Source organism: Cydia strobilella, chromosome 19 (assembly GCF_947568885.1).
Source record: "Cydia strobilella chromosome 19, ilCydStro3.1, whole genome shotgun sequence".
NCBI classification, from domain to species: domain Eukaryota; kingdom Metazoa; phylum Arthropoda; class Insecta; order Lepidoptera; family Tortricidae; genus Cydia; species Cydia strobilella.
Window position 1 is genome coordinate 2,461,091 of NC_086059.1, and position 25,634 is coordinate 2,486,724.

General features: G+C 37.2%; 2 protein-coding genes across 2 annotated transcripts in view; one reads left to right on the forward strand and one right to left on the reverse strand.

The window, feature by feature from the left end:
• Positions 1-25,634, reverse strand: part of LOC134750032 (putative metabolite transport protein HI_1104) — a 397,448-nt gene that overhangs the window by 110,136 nt on the left and 261,678 nt on the right. The gene's annotated exons all lie outside the window — the stretch shown is intronic.
• LOC134750027 (bicaudal D-related protein homolog) overlaps positions 1-25,634 on the forward strand; it is a 163,247-nt gene that overhangs the window by 77,707 nt on the left and 59,906 nt on the right. Inside the window, exons 2-4 of the mRNA XM_063685107.1 lie at positions 16,176-16,316; positions 23,182-23,337; positions 23,896-24,069. Of these exons, the coding sequence (XP_063541177.1) occupies positions 16,176-16,316; positions 23,182-23,337; positions 23,896-24,069 (471 nt within the window). The remainder of the gene's footprint in view (positions 1-16,175; positions 16,317-23,181; positions 23,338-23,895; positions 24,070-25,634) is intronic.

Sequence of the window (25,634 nt, forward strand, 5' to 3'; positions counted from 1 at the left end):
TCTAGTCACCGTTCATGAGATACAGCCTGATGACAGACAGACGGACAGACGGCCAGGCGGACAGACGGTCAGCGGAGTCTTAGTAATAGGGTGCCGTTTTTTCCCTTTGGGTACGGAACCCTAAAAACTAAGGAAGGGAAAGATAGTAATCCTTAAGGTTTGATTTGAAGGAGATAATAGATTGAGAACAATACTTATCTTTTTGGACCGTAGTTGGGAGCATTTGGACAAATAGTGTGGTGGTTTTACGGTACTATATGTGGATAAAGTATTAGAAAACTCAGGTCATACTTTATGCTATGATAGTCCACATTCAACAATGATTATAGATTGTTTTACACATAACAACAACAGTCTAACACCTATGAGAACCTTCCTCTAAAAACAAACATACACCATGTAACAGCTATTGAAATAGTTCGTTTCTTCGTCTTTTTCGACGATTTAGTACCCAATCATTCTCGCCGACACAAAACAAACTCCTGTAACCCAATTCGAACTTACATTCCAATACCAAAATGATGTAATTTTGTTATCATACGTGGCAAATACATGTACCGAACAATTATGAGTGAAATGCACGAGCGAATGATAACAAAACGATATCATATTAATCATATTGGCATCCGAATGTAAGTTCGAATTGAACTCCTGCGCATGGCGAAATGAGACAATGCGCGCTTTTTGCGGAAATCGTTGCTCAAGCGGGGCGTGTGACCTTTGGAGCGTGGGCCGAGGCAGAGGAGGCAGCGGGAGGATTTATGTCAGCGTTTTGTACCCGTAATTTGTTTGGATTCATTTTTGACTGTTTCGATATATTTGATGATATTTTTAGATCCCTGATTGAGGTCCCCGGGTACTATAAAATAACCAGAAACATCATCAAATGTGTTTAAAAATGGCATTCAAGACGCTCGTGATATATTGACTCAGGAGGTGTATTAAAAGATTACGGTTCAGTGCTGCAGTGATACAATTTATAGTGGAAATCTGATTCAATTCATATTTGTGAGGGCTGGGCACATTTAGGATGCGTAGTTTTCAATGAACGTGTAAGCGCCAATTGCACCATGCACTAACTCGGGGTTAACCGGTTAAACCTAGAGTTACCATGGTTACCAGTACAATTGCACACTGCATTGCATTACAAACTGTTACACAGTTTGGCGAAATTTTTGTAACGAAATTAATGAATGTTCTCTTTATATAACAATAAATTAAAAAAAAAAAAAAATTGACACTGGGTTAACGGTTTAACTGGTTAACCCCGGGTGAATGGGATGGTGCAAGTGGACCTTGAGAGCCCCGTCCCCGGCAAGCTCGGCCGAATTGCAAATTCCCTTACAAACGTAGTTCCGCTCTCATTTTAAAACTACGTGTTTGATTGTAATGAAACTTTGCACATACAATGACATGAGGTATATCTAGGTCCGAAATTAGTTTAGGTATATAGCTCCAGTTTATAAAACAAACGAAATAGAGCAAAAACAAGTTTTGTATGAAAAACTTAAATTCGCTGTATTTTTTTAACTATGTTATCAGAAGCTACATAAACTAATTACAGACAGATATACCTTATCCTATTGTAAGTACGAAGTTTCAGAGCAATCTAGCTAAGGTCTGTTTTTTATTCCGTAGACTAAAATGACCATTCATGTGTAAGACATGACATGAAATGTCATTTTAGTCTACGGAATAAAAAAAACAGAATATAGTCGTTTTAAAATGAGAGCTGGAACTACGTTTGTATGGAGAACTGAGCTTGCCCAAGACCCTTAAAGAATTGAGTCTCTGGACAGTTTTATTCAGTTGTTCAATACATAATTACATACCTACTTTCGGTAAGGGTCGCAATTTGGTTAGGTTTGAATAATATCATAACATCTTCGGTTTTCAATTTATATTTATTTATTATGCCTCGCTATTGTCTTATGCCTCAAATCCTTAAAAAAAAACATTATATAGGCAAGATAAAATCTTCGGCCTTAATTTTAAGATGCAGTTAAAGGTGCAGATGAAGAGCACTAGATCGTGACATTGTTGCCTAAATGAAAGCACCATGTTCTCAGACTATTGTAGCGTTAAACTTTTACCCACGGCTAATAACTGTGACATAGTACTTTACTAATGAGGGCTAACGCGTATGAATTCGCCGCTAGGGGCGCTAGTGTAGATGGTGGTCTTCGCAAATATGGATGGTATAGAAAGGATGCCAATCTCTTATGGCAGAATTGTTGCAAAAGTGACCGCTTTCAGCTTTAAATAATAGTTCCTAATCTCTCCGGTGGCGCTAGTTAGGCTCTGGGACATGAGTATAACATGAACCAACAAATAACCCGACCAAATTACGTAGGTTGTTTTTGGTAGTATTTCGGTGTATGGTGGCGCCGCCTAATTACTGTTTTTTGATGAACACTTTTCATACATAGAGATTTGGCTCCTTTATATAGTCTCCATGTTCGCAAAGTTCGAAATGTCAAATGTCACATGTCACTTCAATGACTGACAGCCGTTCTTTAGTCTTTTGGACCACCATCAACAGAGGCGCCAACTGGTGAGCAAAAAAAACGATAGCCCTCATTGGATTCGTTTTTATTTTCGATTGTTTTTGGCCGATGATGCTTGATGTGTGATCATTTCTACAAATTTTGTGTGATTATAATTAGCAAAATAATAAAATCTGTGTGTAAATCGTGTGTGATAAACCTAATGCATGTGACTTATAAATTCTGCTTCAAGATTACCTACTTTTCTTGTTTCCTTCAATTTGTTTGCTGATATTTAGGGTTCCGTACCCAAAGAGGACCCTATTACTAAGACTCCACTGTCCGTCTGTATGTCCGTCTGTTCGTCACCAGGCTGTATCTTATGAACCGTGGTAGCTACTAGCTAGACAGTTGAAATTTTCACAGATGATGTATTTCTGTTGCCGCTATAACAACAAATACTAAAAAGTAGGTACGGAACCCTCGGTGGGAACTTGTCGCACTTGTCCGGTTTTTAGGGTTCCGTACCCAAAGGGTAAAAACGGGCCCCGATTACTAAGACTCCGCGCGCTGTCCGTCTGTCCGTCTGTCTGTCACCAGGCTGTATCTCATGAACCGTGCAAGCTAGGCAGTTGAAATTTTCGCAGATGATGTATTTCTGTTGCCGCTATAACAACAAATACTAAAAAGGTACGGAATCCTCGGTGCGCGAGTCCGACTCGCACTTGGCCGGTTTTTTTTTTCAATGCACCGTATGAAGGGTTTAAGATTTCTATTTTTTTTTACAAAGAACCCATACTTACTCGTAAAGTCGTAAAGGTTAGTTAACTTACGAGTAGGTATGGATGGGTTTTTTATTACGAGTAACTATGTAATTAAAAAGTTATGAAATAATACCTCGTGAAAGGAAGAAAATTTGGTATAAGGAACTCCAAGAAACAGCCAAAATTTAAAGGATTACAAAAAAATAGCATTTTGATTATTTTTTTTTACCTTGTTTCTTCTTACAAATAATTTGGTCAAGGGGAAATGAAAGGAAACCGGCGCAGGACCTAACTGATTTGCCTTCCTGTCCTGGCGCTATGCAAAACGAGTTGCGTAGCGAACTGACAACTACGAATTAACTGAGTTATCATAGACCTTACTCCTATTGCAATAACATTCACAATCATTCAACTGTATGGCTGGACGATGGTACAAAGAGCAATACGTACTTTTATAGACTTTATGTGTTTGCATTAAGGTCTAATTGTGACATCGGACATATTGACGGACTCAATCGTACTCTATATCAATGTTGCGATTCTGCGATAACAGGTGAACCGCTATGAAGATTAATGGGTGGTGGTGACATGTTGCAGTCAGTGTAGTGTGAAGTAACAGGCGGAATAAGCCTGTTGAAAGTATCATTGTCAGCTTTGTTTTCTAACAAATTGTAAACTGATTGAAAATAAGTTCCTTAAAACACACCAACCCCGAGAGGTAACATTTAGAGAGTTAGTATTTCGTGGCATACGGTCGTATTTTGATATCACTCGTAGCTCGTAGCGATAAAAGATTTAAATAATGTCAATGAGATCAAATTGAAAGGTTGAAATGCGGCTCAAAAAAGAATAAAAGAATCGCGATATCGATAACACAACCACCCTAATATGGATGGTATAGAAAGGATGCCAATCTCTTATGGCAGAATTGTTGCAAAAGTGACCGCTTTCAGCTTTAAATAATAGTTCCTAATCTCTCCGGTGGCGCTAGTTAGGCTCTGGGACATGAGTATAACATGAACCAACAAATAACCCGACCAAATTACGTAGGTTGTTTTTGGTAGTATTTCGGTGTATGGTGGCGCCGCCTAATTACTGTTTTTTGATGGACACTTTTCATACATAGAGATTTGGCTCCTTTATATAGTCTCCATACACCCTAATCTTATAAAACTGTCATTTTTTTTGGATTTGTTCATTTGACCACATCATGTTACGTAGAATAAACACTTACCCAAAAGTATGTGTCATTCCAAAACAGGGATTCCCTCGTCTGTTGCTTGTCATTTCAAGTTTGCATTGTTCTTGTCACCCTCAGAGCAACAAATACTATACTTGTTTTGAGTTTTCACCTCATTATCTGTCAAATATCTGACAAAATCTGCCAGTGGAACATGTAACCTGATTACGTGTAAAGTTCACGGTAATGTTATTTTGCAGTTTGTCAAAGTTACAGACAACATGCAGTCGCTAAGATTTGTTTACAAGATATATTTCGTTAACTATGTTCGTAATTCGTGACCGTATTACAAAACAATAAGCCCATTATGTCATATTGTCAGAGTTGTTTTGGATGTCATCCTCAGGTTGCAGTCACATTTATTGTGACTGTAAGTTTCATCAGCTTGTTTTGTAATCTCATTCTTGTTTGGAGACATAGTTATGAGTTATGATATGACTGTGTACGAAATATTAACATTTTAGTTATTTGTTATTATTTCAATTTATGTAGATATGTACTTGTTTTTAGGGTTCCGTAGCCAAATGGCAAAAAACGGAACCCTTATAGATTCGTCATGTCTGTCTGTCTGTCTGTCTGTCTGTCCGTCTGTCCGTCCGTCCGTGTCACAGCCACTTTTCTCTGAAACTATAAGAACTATACTGTTGAAACTTGGTAAGTAGATGTATTCTGTGAACCGCATTAAGATTTTCATACAAAAATAGAAAAAAAACAATACATTTTGGGGGTTCCCCATACTTGGAACTGAAACTCAAATTTTTTTTTCATGAAACCCATACGTGTGGGGTATCTATGTATAGGTCTTCAAAAATGATATTGAGATTTCTAATATCATTTTTTTCTAAACTGAATAGTTTGCGCGAGAGACACTTCCAAAGTGGTAAAATGTGTTTCCCCCCCCCCCCCCTGTAACTTCTAAAATAAGATAATGATAAAACTAAAAAAAATATATGACTTACATTACCATGCAAACTTCCACCGAAAATTGGTTTGAACGACATCTAGTAAGTAGTTTTTTTTAATACGTCATAAATCGTAAACCGCAATTTACCTTTCACTCACGTTTCACATGAAAAATACATTGTTAAAATTATGTAATGTACGGAACCCTCGGTGCGCGAGTCCGACTCGCACTTGGCCGGTTTTTTGACGTGATAACGTGTTATAAAAACGATGAACACCGGTATCATGCACGAAAAAGTGTCACGTTGTGGACAGATCTCCATGGTAACGTTACGGCCTTTTCATCAATGTTTTCTTATGACTTTATCACCCAAAATTATCGTCCGTAAATCACAGAACTAGGATAAGCATAAATTTTAGGTCTGTGCCGTAAACCGACTTTACAGACAACCATATTTTTATTTTATAATAACGTCTTCACTGTTACTTTACAGTATAAACAAGTGAAATTAAAGCGTCATCTCTAGTTTAATTTCATATTTTAGATATTTGCGATTAAAGTAAACATTATACCAGGGGTCGGAAACCGGTATTTGCTCCATACAAAAATACCGGTATTATTAAGTTCTTTTTCGTTCTTTTGTTTATAATTTCATTTTTAATGGGACGTTTTAATAATGCAAAATTGTTTCCTAAATACATGATTCAGTCCTACGTAATGAGCATAAAAAAATTCAAAATATTGGGCTATTTCGGGGTTTTAAAAAAATACCGGGTCCGAGCCCTGCATTATACATCTGCACAAATGATCTTTCTGCCGGGCTAGCACATGATTGGCGCGAGAGTATCTCGCCGGGACATAGACTACCCGTCCCCCTTTAATTCATACAGTTAGTAAAAGACGGGTAGTCTATCTCACGGCGAGATACTGTCGCGTCAATCATGTGCTTGGCCTACAGTAGCAATAACAAGATAAGTTCTTCGCATATAATGATACATATGGGGCTACTTTCTCGCACTAGTGCGTAAAAGAGCACTTTTCGTGCATATGTCGAAAGTTTAAAGGGCCATATGTACTGTAAAACTTTGTACGATACACGTGCGAAAAGGTAATTCGCAACTCGTGTCGATTTAAAACACTCCCTGCGGTTTTGTTTTAATTTATCGCCACTCGTTTCGAATTTTCTCTTTTCCGCACTTGTATCGTAAATAACTATATTAGTACGAGTATGACGACTATGTGCAATTGTGCCTGTAGCCATATATATGCATGTCATTGTCTATTATTCCATAACAGCCTAATAACTTACTTTGGGACATCATAGTTCACATAGTGGACCATGTTAAATTGTATATTTTATTTGTTTTCGTTATCCATACTCATAATATTATAAATGCGAAAGTCTGTCTGTCTGTCTGTGTGTTCCCTCTTCACGCTTAAACCGCTGAATCGATTTAGATGAAATTTGGCATAGAGATAGGTTGAGTCCCTGAGAAGGACATAGGATAGTTTTTATCCCGAAAATCATCCCTTAAGGAAGTAAAAAGCGGGGTGGAATTGAGATAATTATCGAAGTGTCTGCTAATTTGTGTGCATAATTTGCTCAAATTGAATAATTGCTATGAGAATTTTTCCAGGCGCTATACTTACTTTAGCTGCTGTTACTAAGTCCACGCAGACGAAGTCGCGGGCAAAAGCTAGTAAGAAATAATTCTGATATCGAAAGAAAAACTAAATATTCTTAACAGAAAATAAAATCAACAAACTGCATCTCCTACTCGTATAAATTACATGGTAGATAGTGTAATTCCTCGGATGCTACTGCAAGTGCAATTGCTTTCGATTCAACATTTGTGCAACTTTCTAGCGCGTTTCTATGGTGCATACCTAATGTGTAATGTGTCTGTCGTATAATCAGTCTGTTTTATCATGGTTGTAACATGTCTAAAGTTTATCGGCTACACTATTATCATTACCTGGCCCCTATTTCACCACGGTGACAGGTGCGACAATTGACGACATCACTGTTACTGACGTCACAGGCCTCAATAGGCTACGGTAACCGCTTACCATAGGACGGGCCGGTGGGCTTGTTTGCCACCAACATTTTTATTTAAAAAAAAAACCATTATGTCGCCAATAAATAAGTACTTATTTTGCGAAGCTAATGACAATTGTCACAAGAAACACGACAGTTGTCACGAAATTCTGACACAGAACACATTTCCCGCTAAGAAAAACCCGCCAACAGAAAAAAAAGGTTAGGTTTGTTTTATGGCAATCCTGAAATTTACGCGTTTTTGAGAAAAACCAAATTATGACTAACGAAAATGTGGACAAAGAATACATATATACTACCTATATATGGGAAACAATGGAGTTCCAAAATAAGTACTTATTTTATTGGCGATTTAATGGAGTTTTTTTAAATTAAAATGTTGGTGGCAAACAAGCACAGGTACAATAAATGTTAAATTAATTTTGTATTAAGCAGAAACGTTTGCAAACGATGCCGATAAAGCTTTGAAATAAATTAAAAGTGGAAAATTCACTGTCTCAGGCGAGACTTGAACTCGTGACTATGGCCGTATCACTAGCCCATCGCTTTACCAACTGAGCCACCGAGAAGTCTCGAGTAGTCGGCAGGAGGAGTAGGCAGTGAGTTTTTCCACATTTAGGGTTCCGTACCCAAAGGGTTTTACCCTTTGGGTACGGAACCCTAAAAACGGGACCCTATTACTAAGACTCCGCTGTCCGTCTGTCCGTCTGCCCGTCCGTCCATCTGTCATGCTGTATCTCATGAATCGTGATAGCTAGACAGTTGAAATGTTCACAGATGATGTATTTCTGTTGCCGCTATAACAACAAATACTAGAAAGTACGGAACCCTCGGTGGGCGAGTCCGACTCGCACTTGGCCTGTTTTTTTTTTATACCAACTGTTTTTACATTACACAATCTAGATAATGTCCGTCATTTGTCCATAGATACCACCTGTCATTATGGCTATGTCCTCGAGCGTTGCATCAAAAGGTCCTTAAATGTTAGTAGACATTAGGCTACGTAATTACAATGGCTAGGCACAATAGAAATATTGAATACAGTATATTGACACGTGCTGACCAGCGACGTGAGTGTTTGTTTAATGGCTATTTTGCATGGAACGCGCATAACAAAGTTATTCGTTTATTTCTACAGGCAATATCGTCAAATATGTTTATTTGTTAAATCATTATTCTGTAGAATACAAATATAAATCGTTTATTTACCAAATATTTTACAAATTGACATCACAAATTGAACTTAACAAAAAATTAGATTTTACAATTAAGCTAATATCCATCGGCCCCAAACTAGAATGTATAGAATTTAATAATTGGTTATTCAGTAAAATTATTGGCATACCAGGGGCCCGTTTCTCAAAAGCTTGTAGCTTGTAATACAAGTGGAAGTCCCTTTATAACAGAAGCTGTCAAAAAGTGACATCCGCTTGTATTACAAGTTACAAGCTTTTGAGAACCTGGCCCCCATGGGGCAACTTAAAAAAATGTATGGAAATGATGACATAGAAAGTCACGTTTGCACTTGTAATTATTGGTACGTTTTTAATTTTCGATTCTCGTGTGGTACCTATACAGCTATTGTTTATTGTTTGATTGATGCGAGTACGTAAAGTAGGTTACACACATGCTAGAGAATATGTCAGTGTCAAGCTATCACCAGTTTGACACTGACATATTCACTAGCATTTGTGTAACTTACTTTACGTACTCGCATCTTAAAGGATATAGCCAAACGAAGACGCCATGTTTGTAATTTTCTGTACAAAACAGTCTGCCGATTTTTGCGGGGGAGGGGCACGTCAAATGTATAACGTAACGTAAAAATAGCCATGTCAGATAAACGTCAGTCCATACATTGTGTATGACCATTGGCCGCCTATTTTCGACAGAGGGGGACGACTGTTAATGGCTACTCCTTTTGGTTATATCCTCTAAGACTCGCATATTAGTGCGAGCGAGATGTATAGAAAGAAGGTTACGCAGACGTTAGCGAATATGTCAATTTCACAAAGCTAAGGCAGTCGTGGTAAGGTTACTTGTTTGCTACAGCCAAGTAACAATTTGAACACTGGATTTTTTATTTATTTCAATAAATTCGATCATTAAATTGGGCATGTCTTACGGGCTCATAAGTACACAATATTTATACTGTGTACAGACGAGCGCACATGATCGATTAGGATGCACACAATGCCATGCGCAAGAGTCTGTCACGATTGCGCCTAATGTGCGCAGGCACGGACTCGGGTGGTGCACGACTGTCGCTGTCGGATCACGTTTTAAAAATTCATGCAATAGGGGATATTACTGCAATGTTCTGCAACCAGAGTGCAGGACTAGCCTTTTTAGTAAACCATAGAGTAACTTATACATACTGTACCTTTATCAGGTTTTTGACAAGTTTTCAGAGATAATACAATATGACATTGATGCATCAAGGTTTGCTTACAGAGGACCTACCGGGAAACGCGAATCCGAAAATTCGCTATCTGCCTCTTTATCGCTCGAATATGCAAGTGACAGAGATGTTAGATAAAGAAATTTTCTTGTTTTACGATAGACCCTCAGATTGTGGTAGTGGCGCCGTGGCGCCCCTACGTAGAGTTTCGCGTAATATTCCCTATTGTATATCTCGGTTTATTTTTTTAATTTTAGATGTCAAATGTTCTTATCGACTTATTAGCGAGCAAGTTTTTAACTAGATTAAATATTAGAAAATAATTCCGGACTAAGAAGGGTTTTTGTAATTATATATTTTAGTTTTCACCTTTTTACACAGTCCGTCCCTGCGCGTGCAGTTGTATGATAATGCGCAGCACACATTGGGCACCGGACACCGGACTATTGCGAGCACTTTCACTATTCTAACTCTGTCTGTTTGTCTGCCCAAACAAACGTAAGCAAACTAAAGATATCATTGACTTCTGGAACTTCTGTGTTTTCTTTTAATATAATTATGCCATTAGGTTTGTTGATGTTTGTTGTTTGATTGGTATTAATCCTGTGCTCGTGTTATGTATGGATATCAGTCAAATAAAACCGGCCAAGTGCGAGTCGGACTCGCGCACAAAGGGTTCCGTACCATTACGCAGAAAACTGCAAAAAATCACGTTTGTTGTATGGGAGCCCTACTTAAATATTTATTTTATTCTGTTTTTAGTATTTGTTGTTATAGTGGCAACAGAAATGCATCATGTGTGAAAATTTCAACTGAAGACGGACAGACAGACAGACAGAAAGCGGAGTCTTAGTAATAGGGTCCCGTTTTTGCCCTTTGGGGAAAAAAAAAGTATCAGTATGAAACTTAGAATTTCTCGAATTTAAACTGTTGTGAGACATACTAACATTAAATCATTTTACACCGAAACATGTCACGCGAGTGACTAAAACAAGTGAGTCTAAACCGTAAAATGATTTAATGTTAAAATTTCTTGGTATGATACGCAATAGGCACATATTGTAACTTATAACATGTGAAGTGAACCATAATGAACAAAAGACGAAAATAATTCAAAATAACACAGTCATGTTACTTTACAATATAATACAAGAACAATGCTTAACAAAACAATTAGAAAATAGAAAATTTGACATTAGAAATTTGCCCTATCATCGTACGCTTGAGAGACGACCCACTTGCCATTCTTGCATTATCAACTTATGTGAAGATCCGAACCAGAAACTAAACTATTCCCATTCTCATAAAAACCAGTACAGTAAGACCTTCACATCCGTAAAAAGTCTGGGTGGCAGGAGTTCTTACTTATGCTGGTTAAGTTAGGGTTACCAGACTGACAGATCTAAGTTGTACAGAACTGGGGCGTTTTCACAAGTCTTGTCTGTTACTTTTACTTATAACAATACGCTTTTTTGTTCAAATGTCAACTTAGATGGGAAGTTGGTAGCTGACTGACGTGTCAAGGGATTTGAAGTCATAATATTATTGTTGTTGGGGTTAGTTAGTTAGTTAGTTAGTTTTGCTAGGCATTTTCCGCAAATCGACATCCAATGTGCCTATTTTGCGTAAAACAAGGTAGCGCTACTCTAACCACCCCAGCTCCACGAAGCCTAGCAAAGTCTTCAGGTTGCTAGTTGCCTCCTTTAGTGTGCATGGATTCCCTAGGGAGAATATGTTTTGTTGTTTCTTCTTCTTCCATGCACGCTCTGCACATGGGGCTGTCAGTTTGTTGGGGTTATTATTGTTATTGGTTGATTGACGGATGTTGCATTTGAAAGTATTGATGTGTTGTAAACTTGACATCAGAATGGTACAAAAAAGTGCAAGTTGCATTACACTTGACAGCACACTTCACACAAAATGTGTTAATTGAAAAGCATTCGAACTGCGCCAAACCAAACGTGGCTATTAGATGGTTTGTAGCAATGTGTCAAATGTGTATAATTTTTGTATGTCTAAGCCAAGGGCCTGACACTCTTTGATAGAGAAAGATAGTCTTATTGCGATTCCTATAAGAGGAAAGAGTAAATAGTGCCATGCTTTGTCCTTATCACCGACCGGGTGGCATCATAGGTAGGAAGCGATGGCAAAATACCGAAATGTATAAAGGCTTGGCCAAACACACGGCTAGACGCAGCGCCGCGTCCGCGCCGCGTGGACGCAAGGGGCCGGCGGGACGCAGTCTGTTTGACGTCGCCAACCTGCTAGCATGGGCGGCGGTCGCGCCGCGCGACCGCGGCGCTGCGTCGAGCCTTGTGTTTGGCCAAGCCTTAAGAGTGAAAGAGAAAATTTTTTATATGAATATTCTTTCTCTTACCCCCGGTCGCTTGGTGGCGCGTCTATAACTACTTGTATATACTGTGTCTATGGTCTAAGCATACAAGAACAATCTACCAGTACAGTCGAGTTCATAAATATGTATGTATACGATTTTTCACCTTATGGCAAATGGATTAAGGTGAAGAATGTATTTATGAAGGTGTTGTGTTGTACTTACCTTTATTTTCAATGATTTCTGGATTATTCATTTGTCTATTATAATTATTAAATTAGTGTTCAAGCTTGCAGGTTTCTACCCCGCCTGATTTCTAACTTTACCAACCTCCAAAATGAATATATTTCAGACATAACTTTGATACAATATTTTGCACATACTGTTAATTTCAACACAAAACACCTTAAAATTCATTCAAAGTGTACAATGCTCGTGTATTTTCCAGTACAATGTTCTTTAAACCTCGTTTCAAGTTAAACGTTTACTCAAATGCATTGTTGGCAAACGTAGACAATGACGTATGTTCTTTTGTTTGAAATCGAAACCAGCTGTTTACTGAACTACCTACAATTTGTAAGTCGTTTTAATATATTTTACTCTTAATTATGTACATTGTGCGTTGTATGGTTTGTAAACAAAAATAGTTTTGTGAAATAAAACTAAGTAAACGAATTTAAAATATGCATACGTGATGTAATCCGTTTAGGGCCACTTGCGCGTTCGAGGGTTAGTCAACTAACTCGGGGTTAACCGTTTAAACTCGGAGTTAACTAACTAACTATTTTGGCTTAGTGATCCAAAGAGAATCTTGGCCTCCGAAACGAGAGCGTGCCACCTGCCGATCCTGCGCAACTTCCCGCCAATTACTGACACGAAGCTGAAGCAGATCCGCCGTCACACTGTCCTCCCAACGATACCTCCTGGGCCGACCCACTACCAGTCGATCGTCCCAAGAACGCCCTCTTGACAGTCTGATCCTCTCCCATTCTGTGTTAACAGTACAGTGGCTAACCATAGAACGTACAAGTGGCCCTTACATACATACATACATTCTACCATACATATTATCTACTAATAAAAATATGTGTCCATGTGTTACACGAAATAAAAATATTCATTCATTCATTATTAAAAATAGTTTTGTTTATTTAAATAAAAACGTAGGTATGTTACGTAACATTAATATTTTACATGTATAAAGTATCTTTAATTAAATTCGCTATCAAAAACATAAATAGCCACAAGCGAAACGCATCAAGAATGAATTCTGTTTGTAATTTAAGTTCAACAATCAGTGGAGTAAAACTATGAAAACGGATTATATCGCGTATATTGAATTTATAATACATCCCGACGTTTCGAACCCTTTACAGCGTTCGTGGTCAACGGGTCACCCGTTTTATTTCATGAGTAACTATCGCGGTAACCGAAGACAATATTAATCAGTGGAGTATCATAGAAAACACCATCAATAATCTTGTCTATGTGCGTATCGGATCGGATCTTGACTCCCGACTCGCCTCGAACAGCATTCGAATTTCTAGAATCTGATCTTAATTTGATTTTGATTTACCGTTCCAGTGCATCTCACGCACACAATTACCTATATAAGTTTTACTAGCGAGCCGCCCCGGCTTCGCACGGGTGAAATGCTGATGTATTATACATATAAGCCTTCCTCTTGAACCTCTATCTATTAAAATAAACCGCATCAAAATCCGTTGCGTAGTTTTAAAGATCTAAGCATACATAGGGACAGACAGACAGCAGAAAGCGACTATGTCACAGGACTGACACACTACATCAAAAATCACTTGCTTTTCCATATGTGAACGGCACGTCTGTACACGCGTCATGCGTCAGTGTGAGTAAGTTGCTTAAAAATAGTACTGAGCGGCCGGCAAACGGCCGTCAATCTGGTGTCGCGGGGCGAGGTAATTCGAGTCGGGGCGGGGCGGTGCGTGGCCGTTCTGTATGATAATACTATTACTTATTCTGTGACTATGTAGTGATGACGAAGAGATCCAAAGAGATACGTTCGCGGCTTGACTTGGTAATTTATGTAACCTATCTACATGTTTTGTGCAATAAACTTACCAACTTACTTAGGTAGTAATAGTAAGTATATATACGGGTCAGGGGGCGTAGCCAAGATGACAAAGTTTGCGCTACGATAACGAAACGCTTAGTCTCTCTATATCACTTACATATTAGTGCGATAGAGAAACAGATAGCGTTTCATTGTCGCAGCGCAAACGATTGGCATCTTGGCTAGGCACGTGCTACTCGTGCTAGGCAGCGGTGAGCGAGTAATGTCAAATCAAGATCAGATGTTTAAACTACGAATGTTTGCGCTCGCGCATATAATCACACGACTAGTTTGTCTCAAGTGAGGTAATTGCATACTGTAATTCATTACTGCTACTTGTTAGCGAATGATCTAATCTAACATCGCTAATAATTGCTTTGGGAAACTTAAGTATCTCTTCTTTCTTATGCTATTTGATTAATGACGTTGGCGTGTGTTTTTAGTCTTCATATGGCTTGTTTATTAGGTACACTAGCTTTAATCGGTATATGCTTCGGTTACCGCGATAGTTACTCGTGAAATAAAACTATGAAAACGGATTATATCGTGTATATTGAATATATAATACATTCCGACGTTTCTAACCCTTTACAGCGTTCGTGGCCAACGTGAATCTGGGAGAACGCTGTAAAGAGTTCGAAACGTCGGGATGTATTATAAATTCAATACGGGATGTAATCCGTTTTCATAATTTTATTTCATTGAAATAAATTATTTCAGAGGCCACTTAGATTTTCTTTAAAATAGAATTTTGCGCCAGTTGAACCCCTAACAGAAAAACAAAGATCAAATCGACTAGCGTGGTACAGGGTTCGGGCATGTGATGCAGAGGGATGAAAGCCATGTGAGGCGAAAGGTATTAAGAATGAATGTGGAGGAATAGGTATAAGAAAGAAAAACCAAGGGCAAAGTAGATGGAGATGGAGAACTGTGTGATATGAATAACAGCGAGTGAATGGTGAGATGATGGACGACAGAGAGGTATGCAGGAAAAGGAGATGCTGCGCCCACCCCAAGCGATGGGAAAAGGGCAAGCGAATGATGATGATTTTTCGGCAATATTCCCAATGTTTCTAATAAAACTAATGCCGTAAGCCTTGCAAAAACGGTTCATATTTATCAAGCATCAATTAGCCTCAGTTGATTTAATTAGTTTTCCTTGTAAAACAAATGCTCATCAGATCAAATCGTCAATTGATTGCCAGCAAAAAACCGGCACCGGCAGAGGAAGTAACTTCTTTGTACATTTCCCGTCCATTGTTTATGGTGGAAAGAAAGGTTGTACTCGTAGTTATGGTATACAGTATTCAGGAATGTCATCAATGTTGGCATTGGTGACAATGTCACAATGTGTCGTTGATATGCGTTGATTTCTAACGATTGTGTTTTGTTTTTGTTTTATAAATTATGTAAAACACTCAAGAGAAATGACACTGATTACTTTTTATACAATATAAATTTCCATACAATATAAATGACGATACATTAGGTACATAAAAAAATCGGCTGATCTTTTATTATCATAACATACTCAATTACACGTAGGTATAAACCACAATGTTATTGTAAAGCTTTTAGAGAATGCGGTATATAGTGCGACATACAATAGTAGAAATTAAATAAAATGGAACTAAAAAAATTCCATACTTAATTGTTGCCATGTTTAAACAATTGGATAGGAAGTGGCGCCCTCAATAATTTTCTACAATAACTTGTCGGACTATACATAGGCATTGTTGTCCAATTTAGATATGTGTAAGAAAGTAATGCATCGCAATCGTATTCCATTATTTTTTATGCCGTTACTACTCCAAAAAGTGGTCACCAACAACTGTAAATTATCTTTTTCATAAAGACTTCGCTTGGTATAATATTAACCATGTATTTTCTTTCACAGGAATTGGAGCAAGAGAAGCACCTGCTGCGACGTCGGCTCGACACGACACAGGGCGAATATGAGGCGCGCATACTCGAATTACAGAACGACATTCGGGAGCTCACCACCAAGATCGGCTCACGGGACACTTCTGTCAAACAGGTACGTTACAATACAAACACACGCGTCGGCTGAACACGACACAGGGCGAGTATGAGGCGCACATACTCGAATTGCAGAACGACATTCGGGCGCTCACTACCAAATTCGGCTCACGGGACACTTCTGTCAAACAGGTACGTTACAATACAAACACGCGTCGGTTGGACACGACACAGGGCGAGTATGAGCTAGGCGCGCATACTCGAATTGCAGAACGACATTCGGGAGCTCACCACCAAGATCGGCTCACGGGACACTTCTGTCAAACAGGTACGTTACAATACAAACACACACGTCGGCTGGATACGACACAGGGCGAGTATAACGCGCGCATACTCGAATTGCAGAACGACATTCGGGAGCTCACCGCCAAGATCCGCTCACGGGACACTTCTGTCAAACAGGTAGGTACATATAAATACCAGCTATAAATTTTCTCAAGATTGCCAACTTTGCCAAAGACTTTCCAGCCTGAAAGAAACAGTAAATGGATGTCTAATTGTGTATATCTTCTATTCCTTACAATGAGAAAAAGGAGGAAGGAGGTCATTCTATGATAAAGTACCTCAAGTTTATAAACATTCCTACCGTAGAGACAAATATGAGCAAACAAAACGGTAATAAACATCTGAACTTGAATGTATGATATTTTAAGCTCTATTGCCTTTTAAATACGATGCAACAGCAATAGTGATAGTAGGTAGTTTTAATTCTAGTAAAACCCACAGGCAACGAAGGAAAAAGCGTCTCTAATCTAGCGTGGAGTTAACTATAAGTTGAGTAGTAGCTCAGCTAGTGTTGTCATATACATTTCTTTAGATAATTTTTTTTTTCAAAGGTGCATACCTTATAAGTTTGTATGCAGAAGTGCCAACTTAATAGCTTAGCTGACTGTACATAACTAAATTTAGATAATTGTGAAGTTTTCAACCAAAAGGTACCACATTGTCGGTTGTCGATAAGGTTGATTATAAGTTATATAGAAATAGCGCCTTACTGACAAGCGACAATAAGTACCCTTTTGGTTGAAAATGGCACAATTGTCGACGTAGGGCACCACACGAAATCGCCGTTCGTTATCTAAGTCCGTCCGGTTTCTGTTATGTATATGTACTGTGCTTCTTTGGTTCCGCCATGGATTAGCACATTTCCTGCTTGAACAAGCCTCAATTATGTTTTTGTTCAAAATATAGAAATCTCTATTCTGGCTCGTTTTTTAACTGGTACAAAACTGAACAATAATAATAACACTACTTACTACAACTACAACAAAAAATTAAAGCGCAAGCGCTGGCAAAACCAAACCTTTTTAAAGTTTTTCTTTCCTAAAGAGCAAAGCAGAAACCATGCGGACTGTTACTAAAAACGGAATTCTCTTTTTTGTGATATTACGTGCGGCTATTTAACACAAAAGTGCGGTCATAGGTCGAAGAAATTGATTCGGTGTAACTTTACGGTTAAAACTTTCGTAGTCAAAAATCATCTGCAACTAAAGAGGTAAAAGGAGAAGAAATGTAACGTGAAGTCAGCCTTATCGTAATATATTTTAGGCTTAATATCATAATCGGGATGGGAATGAAGTGATTTACAAAAATTAAGTGTTAACTTCCGATATTACGAATATTGCGCGGTTATTAAATTAGTCAGAGTAAAATTTACTCGATAGTACCGTAGAATTTAATTGTCATAGAGCCATTTCAGAAAGTAGTTTTAAATAAATTAGTTAAAATATTTAAACGTAATACTGGTGTTATGTATAACTAGCGACCCGCCCCGGCTTCGCACGGGTTACCCTTAACAAATTATACACCTAAACCTTCCTCAAGAATCACTACATATTGATAGGCACCGCATGAAAATCCGTTCAGTAGTTGAGTTTTTGCGAACATACATACATATAGATAGACGCGGCGGGGGACTTGGTTTTATTAGATGTATAGATAGGCACCCATATAATTATGTGTATAATTTTGTATTATTATTTATGTATTCATTCTTCGTTCGACAAAATTAATCAAACCAACAGCACATTTATAAGTTCTTGATATTCAAAAATGGACTTAAAGACTTTATATTATCTATATAGATTCTTCAATTATTGTATCGTACGCGTAATAATCCGATCATTAACGTTCACGATTTAGATAGTAAATAAAACAAAATAACAAAATAATATGAACATCATCTAGCCGGATAACTACCATGTTCCAATATGAGTACCTGGTCTACATAAATAAACCAAGATTAGGTAAAACACATTTGCGAAGCCGTCGAAGCCTCCATTTTCATGTGTACCCTTCTCTCCTTTTTTGCATCTGCTTTTGCAATGCAAACCACAATTCTTGATTGCAAGATGATTTCGTGCCAACTATGTTACAGATAAGTACCTACCTATATGATTCACTTAGTCTAACTCTAGACGGTACTATTGTTTAGATGCAGACTGATTATAAAAACGCGATTTTAATATTTTTGCCGACTTAATTTTTATATTATTCAAAGGTATGGGTATTGTGTTTGAAACGAGTACCTATAAACATATTGTTACGTCTGGACGTTGCACTTGTTACAGTGCAGACTTTATGTCAGAGATTAAATTACTTATCAGCCTTTCTGAAATACATAATAGGTCCATAAATGAGTATAAAGTGGAATGATACCATCGTCCACACGGATAGGTAACTAAAACTTTATGCAAAGGTCTAGGTGCAGTCCACCAAAATTTTCCAAAATTGCGAAATATCTATATTGCGGCAAAGTCTAATATAATTGTACGAAGATTGAAACTTTCCGTTTCCAAAAATAGAAATTTCCATGAAATTTTCCAGAAATTTTCCGCAACTTCTACATCTGTAAATATACCTAATTATTGTCAGTTAAGAATGTTGAATTGTTGATATTAGTAGTTATACAATAGGTATAGCCACTACTGGTTGTATGCGGAAACTCTGCATACAACCTCAATTTTCAAGAAACGTGATTTTTTGGTCCCCCGGGTGCAGCGGGGGCAGTGAATTAATTAATACAAAATAAACTAAAGTTACTAAATAAACAGACGACGACTGCCAAATTTAATAGTGAATTCATTCTGTTGATGGTAATTTTGGTCGTTCAATAGACACCAAACAAAGACCAGACTACAATAACCCCAAATTTGTCCGAAACCTGCTAAAACAATGTACCTCTATCCTTGGCCCTTGCGTCGACAAAAAGCCGAATATGATTAGCATCGTGGCCAGGCCATATCGCGCGAACCGAGCCAAGGGCAGGCATTGTTGGCTTCGGACAACATTAAAACGAGGTTAGTTTTGGTTAGTACTTTAATGATGGAAAGAGTACTCGAAGGGGTAAACACACGATGTTTTATTGTGTTAGAAAGCTTGTGGAAGGCATACCTGCAATAACTTCATTTGTAACAAAAACTGAATAACGAACTAACAATGTCATAAAATCTTGGTATATCGACATGAAACTTTACGAGTATATGTACGTAATCCAGGTAAAAATACATCGATATCATCTAGATCTGATGATGGAGCCAGAAAATGAATAGGGGATCTCATCAGTTGTTGGAAATAAACCCCTCTTTGCCTCATTAGATTCATTTTGATTTAACTTGCCCTTCGTTTTGACATAACCAATATTTGGGGCGTAAAGTTAGGTACGTCTACAGTTCATGTGTTTAAAAAAAAGAAATTTTTGACAAAAACTAATTTTGGAAGCTTTTATTAAACTTTCAATACTTCTAGTTTCTTTGAGTCACAAGTTTGAAACAAAGATTTAATAAGAAAATAATAAAAATTTTACGAAGCTCATCGTAATCGAAATCCAGCGACCTCGGAAATCTAAGTACAAGATAGGAAATCTTATTAGAAGGCTATTTACATGTAGCTAGGGTTCAAATGTTAACAAAGATTCTAGAAAGGGATTACAATGAACAATAATGAAGTAAATTCTTGAAGAAACCCTTCAAATGCCCAATTTTCCAGATAATTAGCATTTCGGTGACTGTAATCCCATTTGCAACAGTTGAGAGGGTTGCTGAAGCCAAACTCGTTTACACGTTTCGGACAATGTGTTTCGATGGATGAAAGTCTAGTTTTATCAGCACACATTAGTAATAATTAATACCATAAACAAAAAGAAAATGTTGATGAAACACGTTGGAAAATTCTAAAATGAACATTAGCGATACATCCAAATAATGTTCCAATTAATTATAGGTACAATCACTAAGTACTTAGGTATATTTGCCAAGCTTAAAAATGGAAATACGCGTACAGGTATGTCCTAATATTTATGACGTACCTTCCACCCACCAACTTCCACGGACATTTTCCACGCAAGGTGACATACAGTTTCAGTCAAGGTCGAGCCTCATAACTCAAATTGCGTAATTTCCACGTATTTGTCCCCAAAACACACGATCAATGTTACACGCCCATAAATTAGCTTATAATGGACTTGCTGGATCTAACAGCACTATTGGGAATTATAATGAAATGCTTAATAGGTATTTTATGTTTGTGTTGATTACCAGTGACAAATTAAGTGGCAAATAAATCGTTTGGACTTTTATCTATTTACCTACTGGTTTCCACGTTTGTCTAAAGTGCTTAAGAAACAGAATGGTTTCTGAGGCAATCACTCATTCATTACCAGGCATCGTAAACTGCGAGCGAAATCCATTGAAGTACTACGTATGTAACTGGTTGTCAACTTGTCATACGTCATTTCAATGGATTTCGCTCGCAGTTTACGATGCCTGCTCATTACATATGTGTCAGTATTTTAAGTATCAGGTAAAATATTTGTTGATTATTACTTGGGTTTCAAAGTTAATACAAACTAATCTTCTGTTACAATGTCCAATGTTTACTTTAAATTGCAGCATTAGGTGTCCATATTTCTGCGACAACCTTCGTAGTCAACATTGATTGCCGAGTGACATGAACATTATTAAATTGTCAAGTTGGATTTCGAAACAACAGTACCTACTGTCCCTGCTAGTCGGCAATCAACAGAGGATGCCAGAATATTTTGTTTTCCGTCAGTAAATACATCCTTAATCATTAGAGCTACCGGTATTTGTTTTAAACTATGAGCGTAAGAGATTTTAGCTTTAACAATGTAGGTATCTACTATCTACCTAACTTCGGTTGTATCAAATTGTTACACAAACGTCCAACATACTTATCTTTATCGTCTTCGTCTCTTCTTAACTAAATTTAATGACTTTTTATCTAAACACCTGCTTGTGTACCTACATCACCTACTGTGATTACTATAAGTAATTCAGCGTCTTTAAAAATTATTTAAGGTGTAACATCGAGCACTTAGGTACCTGAGTAATGTATGCCAAGAGAACATAATATCGGAACTAAATTTAAACTATCACGTTGACAATATTTGTTTACATCATTATGCAATTCGTCTATATCTTGTGCCGACAGTGTCGCAACCCGTCACGGCCTGCGACGTCCTCCAGACTGTCTTGTTAAAAAACTCTTTCGCAAAACAAATTCATAGCAAAGTCAACATTATCAACAAGAACTTTAAAGCTATATTCCCCTGGCGGATAAAGAAAAATTAGTTACACCCATTAATACGATTAACCACGCTTGATGTTTAGATCAAGATTTTAAGGTTCGGATCTCGGATGGGCTTGCATAAACCATGTTTTGAAACCAAGGGCTCTTATTAGAAATTTAATCTTTTAACCGCTTACGCTATCTGAAAATGGGTAATTAGAAAGATTAACGGAAGCTTAATGGGATTTTCCGGCAGTTTTTCGCGTGCTATTATTTTGTTATAGTTCTTTTTATTAGGACCGAGGGTGCTACCTTGAGGTATTAATCGTCACGAATTAGCAAATTTTTCTAATTCCTCAAAGTATGTAATGGATGTTTATATTGTTTTAAATAATTTGCCAATATACCTAAATACATTTACCTATTTATCAAACTAAGGATCAGTTGTTTTAATATTTATTATTCAGCAGGTATGAAAGACAGACAGAATAATCTTACTATTTATCTTTCGTATTATCTTTTGGACAGTAAAAAGATACAGCTTAAAGAAAAACGTCATTTGTGTGTGATGGTACGATTAGTTAGGTAAGTTTACCTTTGCTTTCGTAGCCGTCAACACCTTATTTAAAGTTAACCAATGCGTTAAATGTTCACTGTTCCATTAACCAGGAAACCAACTAACAATTAAGAAATTTATTATGTGCAGTTATGAATACCGTCGTTAGCATATGCATTATATTATGTAAGCATGTTTATGATGCCTTGTTGGCATATGGTGATTTTTTATAGACATGAAGCATTAAAATTTTAATTATCGCGGGTCGCTGCCAAATTTTTATTTTAAGCCAGCCTTGGCTTTGAACTTTCGTCGATTGAACCTGTTAATATTAATTAGTTATGCAAATTTTTACATTATAATAATAATATTAGTCGTTCGTGTTTATTAATCTAGATGTTTTAGAAGACTATTGAAAGATCAAAGTAAGATTATAGAAATCTAGGTCATTTAAAATGAAATTTAGTCGATGCGTAACAGAAACATTAATACCTTAGGTTAATTACTTTATGTTGGTATTCTATATCTGCTAGCATATACCCACGTCGACACAACTAGCTGATAATTTGTAAACCTTACTGTAACAAGATAAGATCTCTTGATTGTCATTCTGTAAAGCGATGTTAGTAAATCCAAAAGCGTATAAAATACACTTTTGCTTAGCGAGAGAAAGGCATAAATAAAATGTCAGCATTGGCCGAAAAGAGGTAGAAATGATGATAAAAAACTGATGATTATTATGACAAAATATTAAATTGTAATTCTATCTATTTAACAGCGCGATGAAGAAAAAGCCAGCCTCATCGCGGAGCTCACGGCGCAGAACTCGCGGCTGACCGCACAGCTGAAAGAGTCTTCTGCAACGGAGGCGCAGCTGATGGCACAGTTGGAGGGATTGAAGGATCAGTGTTCTATGAGGAAGACAAGTCTGCAGGTGAGCAAGAAATATATACTAAAGAACCGTATTGTAGCGTAGGCTCAAACCACATCTTAAAGGCTCCTTGTCGACAATATACGAGTAGGTTATCTTCTCGGCAATGTTATGTTCAACTTCATTGTTTTAACTAAACAACGCTTAATCACATCATAGTTACCTGCTGGTGCTGACAACTTCATGATTAACATAATATTTATTCTTTGATCTGTGATTTCTCTGACATATTCTGATTTGCAACTAGGTAACATGTTTTTGTCATAATTCTCTGTAGAATAATGAAAAAGCTATAAAAAAAACATGTTTTTGAAGCTCCTACTTCTTATTGTATGAATGTTTTTACACCATCGAGCTAGAAGATAGCAATGCTTAGCATCATTCCTATCGCATTTCAAAAGTTTTCCTCAGGGCAGAACAGCATCCTTGATGATATACTAGATTTAATCGGATCACATTATAATTTGTTCCATATCTTTTTAAAATCTTTTTGCTTACCTAATTACCTTTATAGCTTCACCATTTACTGCGTAATACAATCTTACCTTGTCTTCTCAACAGGACCACGTACATAGCTTATCATCCCTTAAAGCAGAGCTGGCTCTGGTGAGCGACAAGAAGGCCGACCTAGAGCGGAGATTGACGGGGTCCCTGCAGGACAAGGATCACCTCATGCAGCAGTTGGAAGAAGCCAACGACAGGATCGTAGCTCTTGAGAGGCAACTCAAAGAACAGGTAAGACTTGAAACACTAAATATTCCTGCACAGGATCATGTGTGAAGCCTGTTGTCCCTTAAGACAGAGCTGACTCTAGCGAGGATCTGGAGCGGAGACTGACGGGGTCTTTGCAGGACAAGGAGAACCTCATGCAGCAGCTAGAAGAAGCCAACGACAGAATTGTAGCTCTCGAGAGGCAACTCAAAGAACAGCTACCTATGGCTAAACGCTTTTGAATTCTGAATAATCTTCTATGTAAGTAGGGGAACAGGTCATGGTGACGTCATGTGACAGTAACGGTTAAGACGCTGCAAGTTATTTTATTTACAAAAATTACATATTACATGTATCTATTTATTTATAGAAACTAGATGAGATGATAGATTACAACGAAATCACTTTTAATGTCTTTATTAAGCATCACCACCACCACTGTCATTATACTCGTTATCAAATGAATTATTAATTGTTTCTGAACAAGTTTTAAAAGCATCTTGTTTAGTGTTTGGCATGGTCTCTAAATGATTGATTCCATGATTTTTTAACAAGTTTTGTTATTAACCTTTGACCGGATACAAAGTGTAACGGTCCTATTACAAAATCTGTTTATTCCGTTTTCCTTTCACATTTCTCAAATCAAAATTAGAACTGTGTTTGACTCAAGAGAATAAAATTCATTATTAATAATTACCATTTATTCGAAATTACCATGTTTTTAATTAGAATACAAGAATAAACGTTGCAATTTCCTGGCATCTGTATCTGTAGGTACAACATATGATCTGATAACATTACGTTTATCTCGAGATCGAGCCACTGACATCCACGCTCGAGCTGTCAGACGAGATCTGATAAGATACTGTTTATTTAGTGAGGATATTACGAAACCAATAAGCACAGTATTTATTATATGACTGTTTATCGTGATGTATTGAGATCAGAGCATCATCTTTGAAAACTTTGGCATTTGGTTAAAAAACCCTCATTTCGCTCTACACATGTCGATGTGTGTTGTCTACACATGTTCGAAACAGTATCGAAATTCATTTTTGCATTTGGCTTTCTAGATATTTCATAATTGTAATGTCAAGGCTGCTCGTAATTCTTATGAGCATTACAATCAGGGACAAAATACACAATATATTTATTTACATTATATCGCACCTTTCAAATAAAAAAGATCTGAGTGCGTGACTGTAATTACTATCATTTGCATTATTATGTTTGCCTTTATACAACAGTATCAGATTATTTTATTCTTCGTCGAGTTTTATACATGTGCTCTGTATTAGATATGTCTCATTAAATAGCTTTGTTATATTTACTACTTTCTCTTTCGTTATAATTTACAATAAAACATTGATTCATCTCAGTCTCCATATATCAGTGCTTTATCTTTGCCTATTTAAGAAACAGAACAAAAACGCTAGAACCATCTTTTTGCAATTAAACCCTCATCTACAACATTACAGTACATTAAGCAATGACGTCATTATGCCTTACTTTACTCTAAAATCGTCTCTCATGCCATTTTAAAAGCAATTTTGTTTTTATCGTGATAAGGTTCTTTTTAATTTAAAATC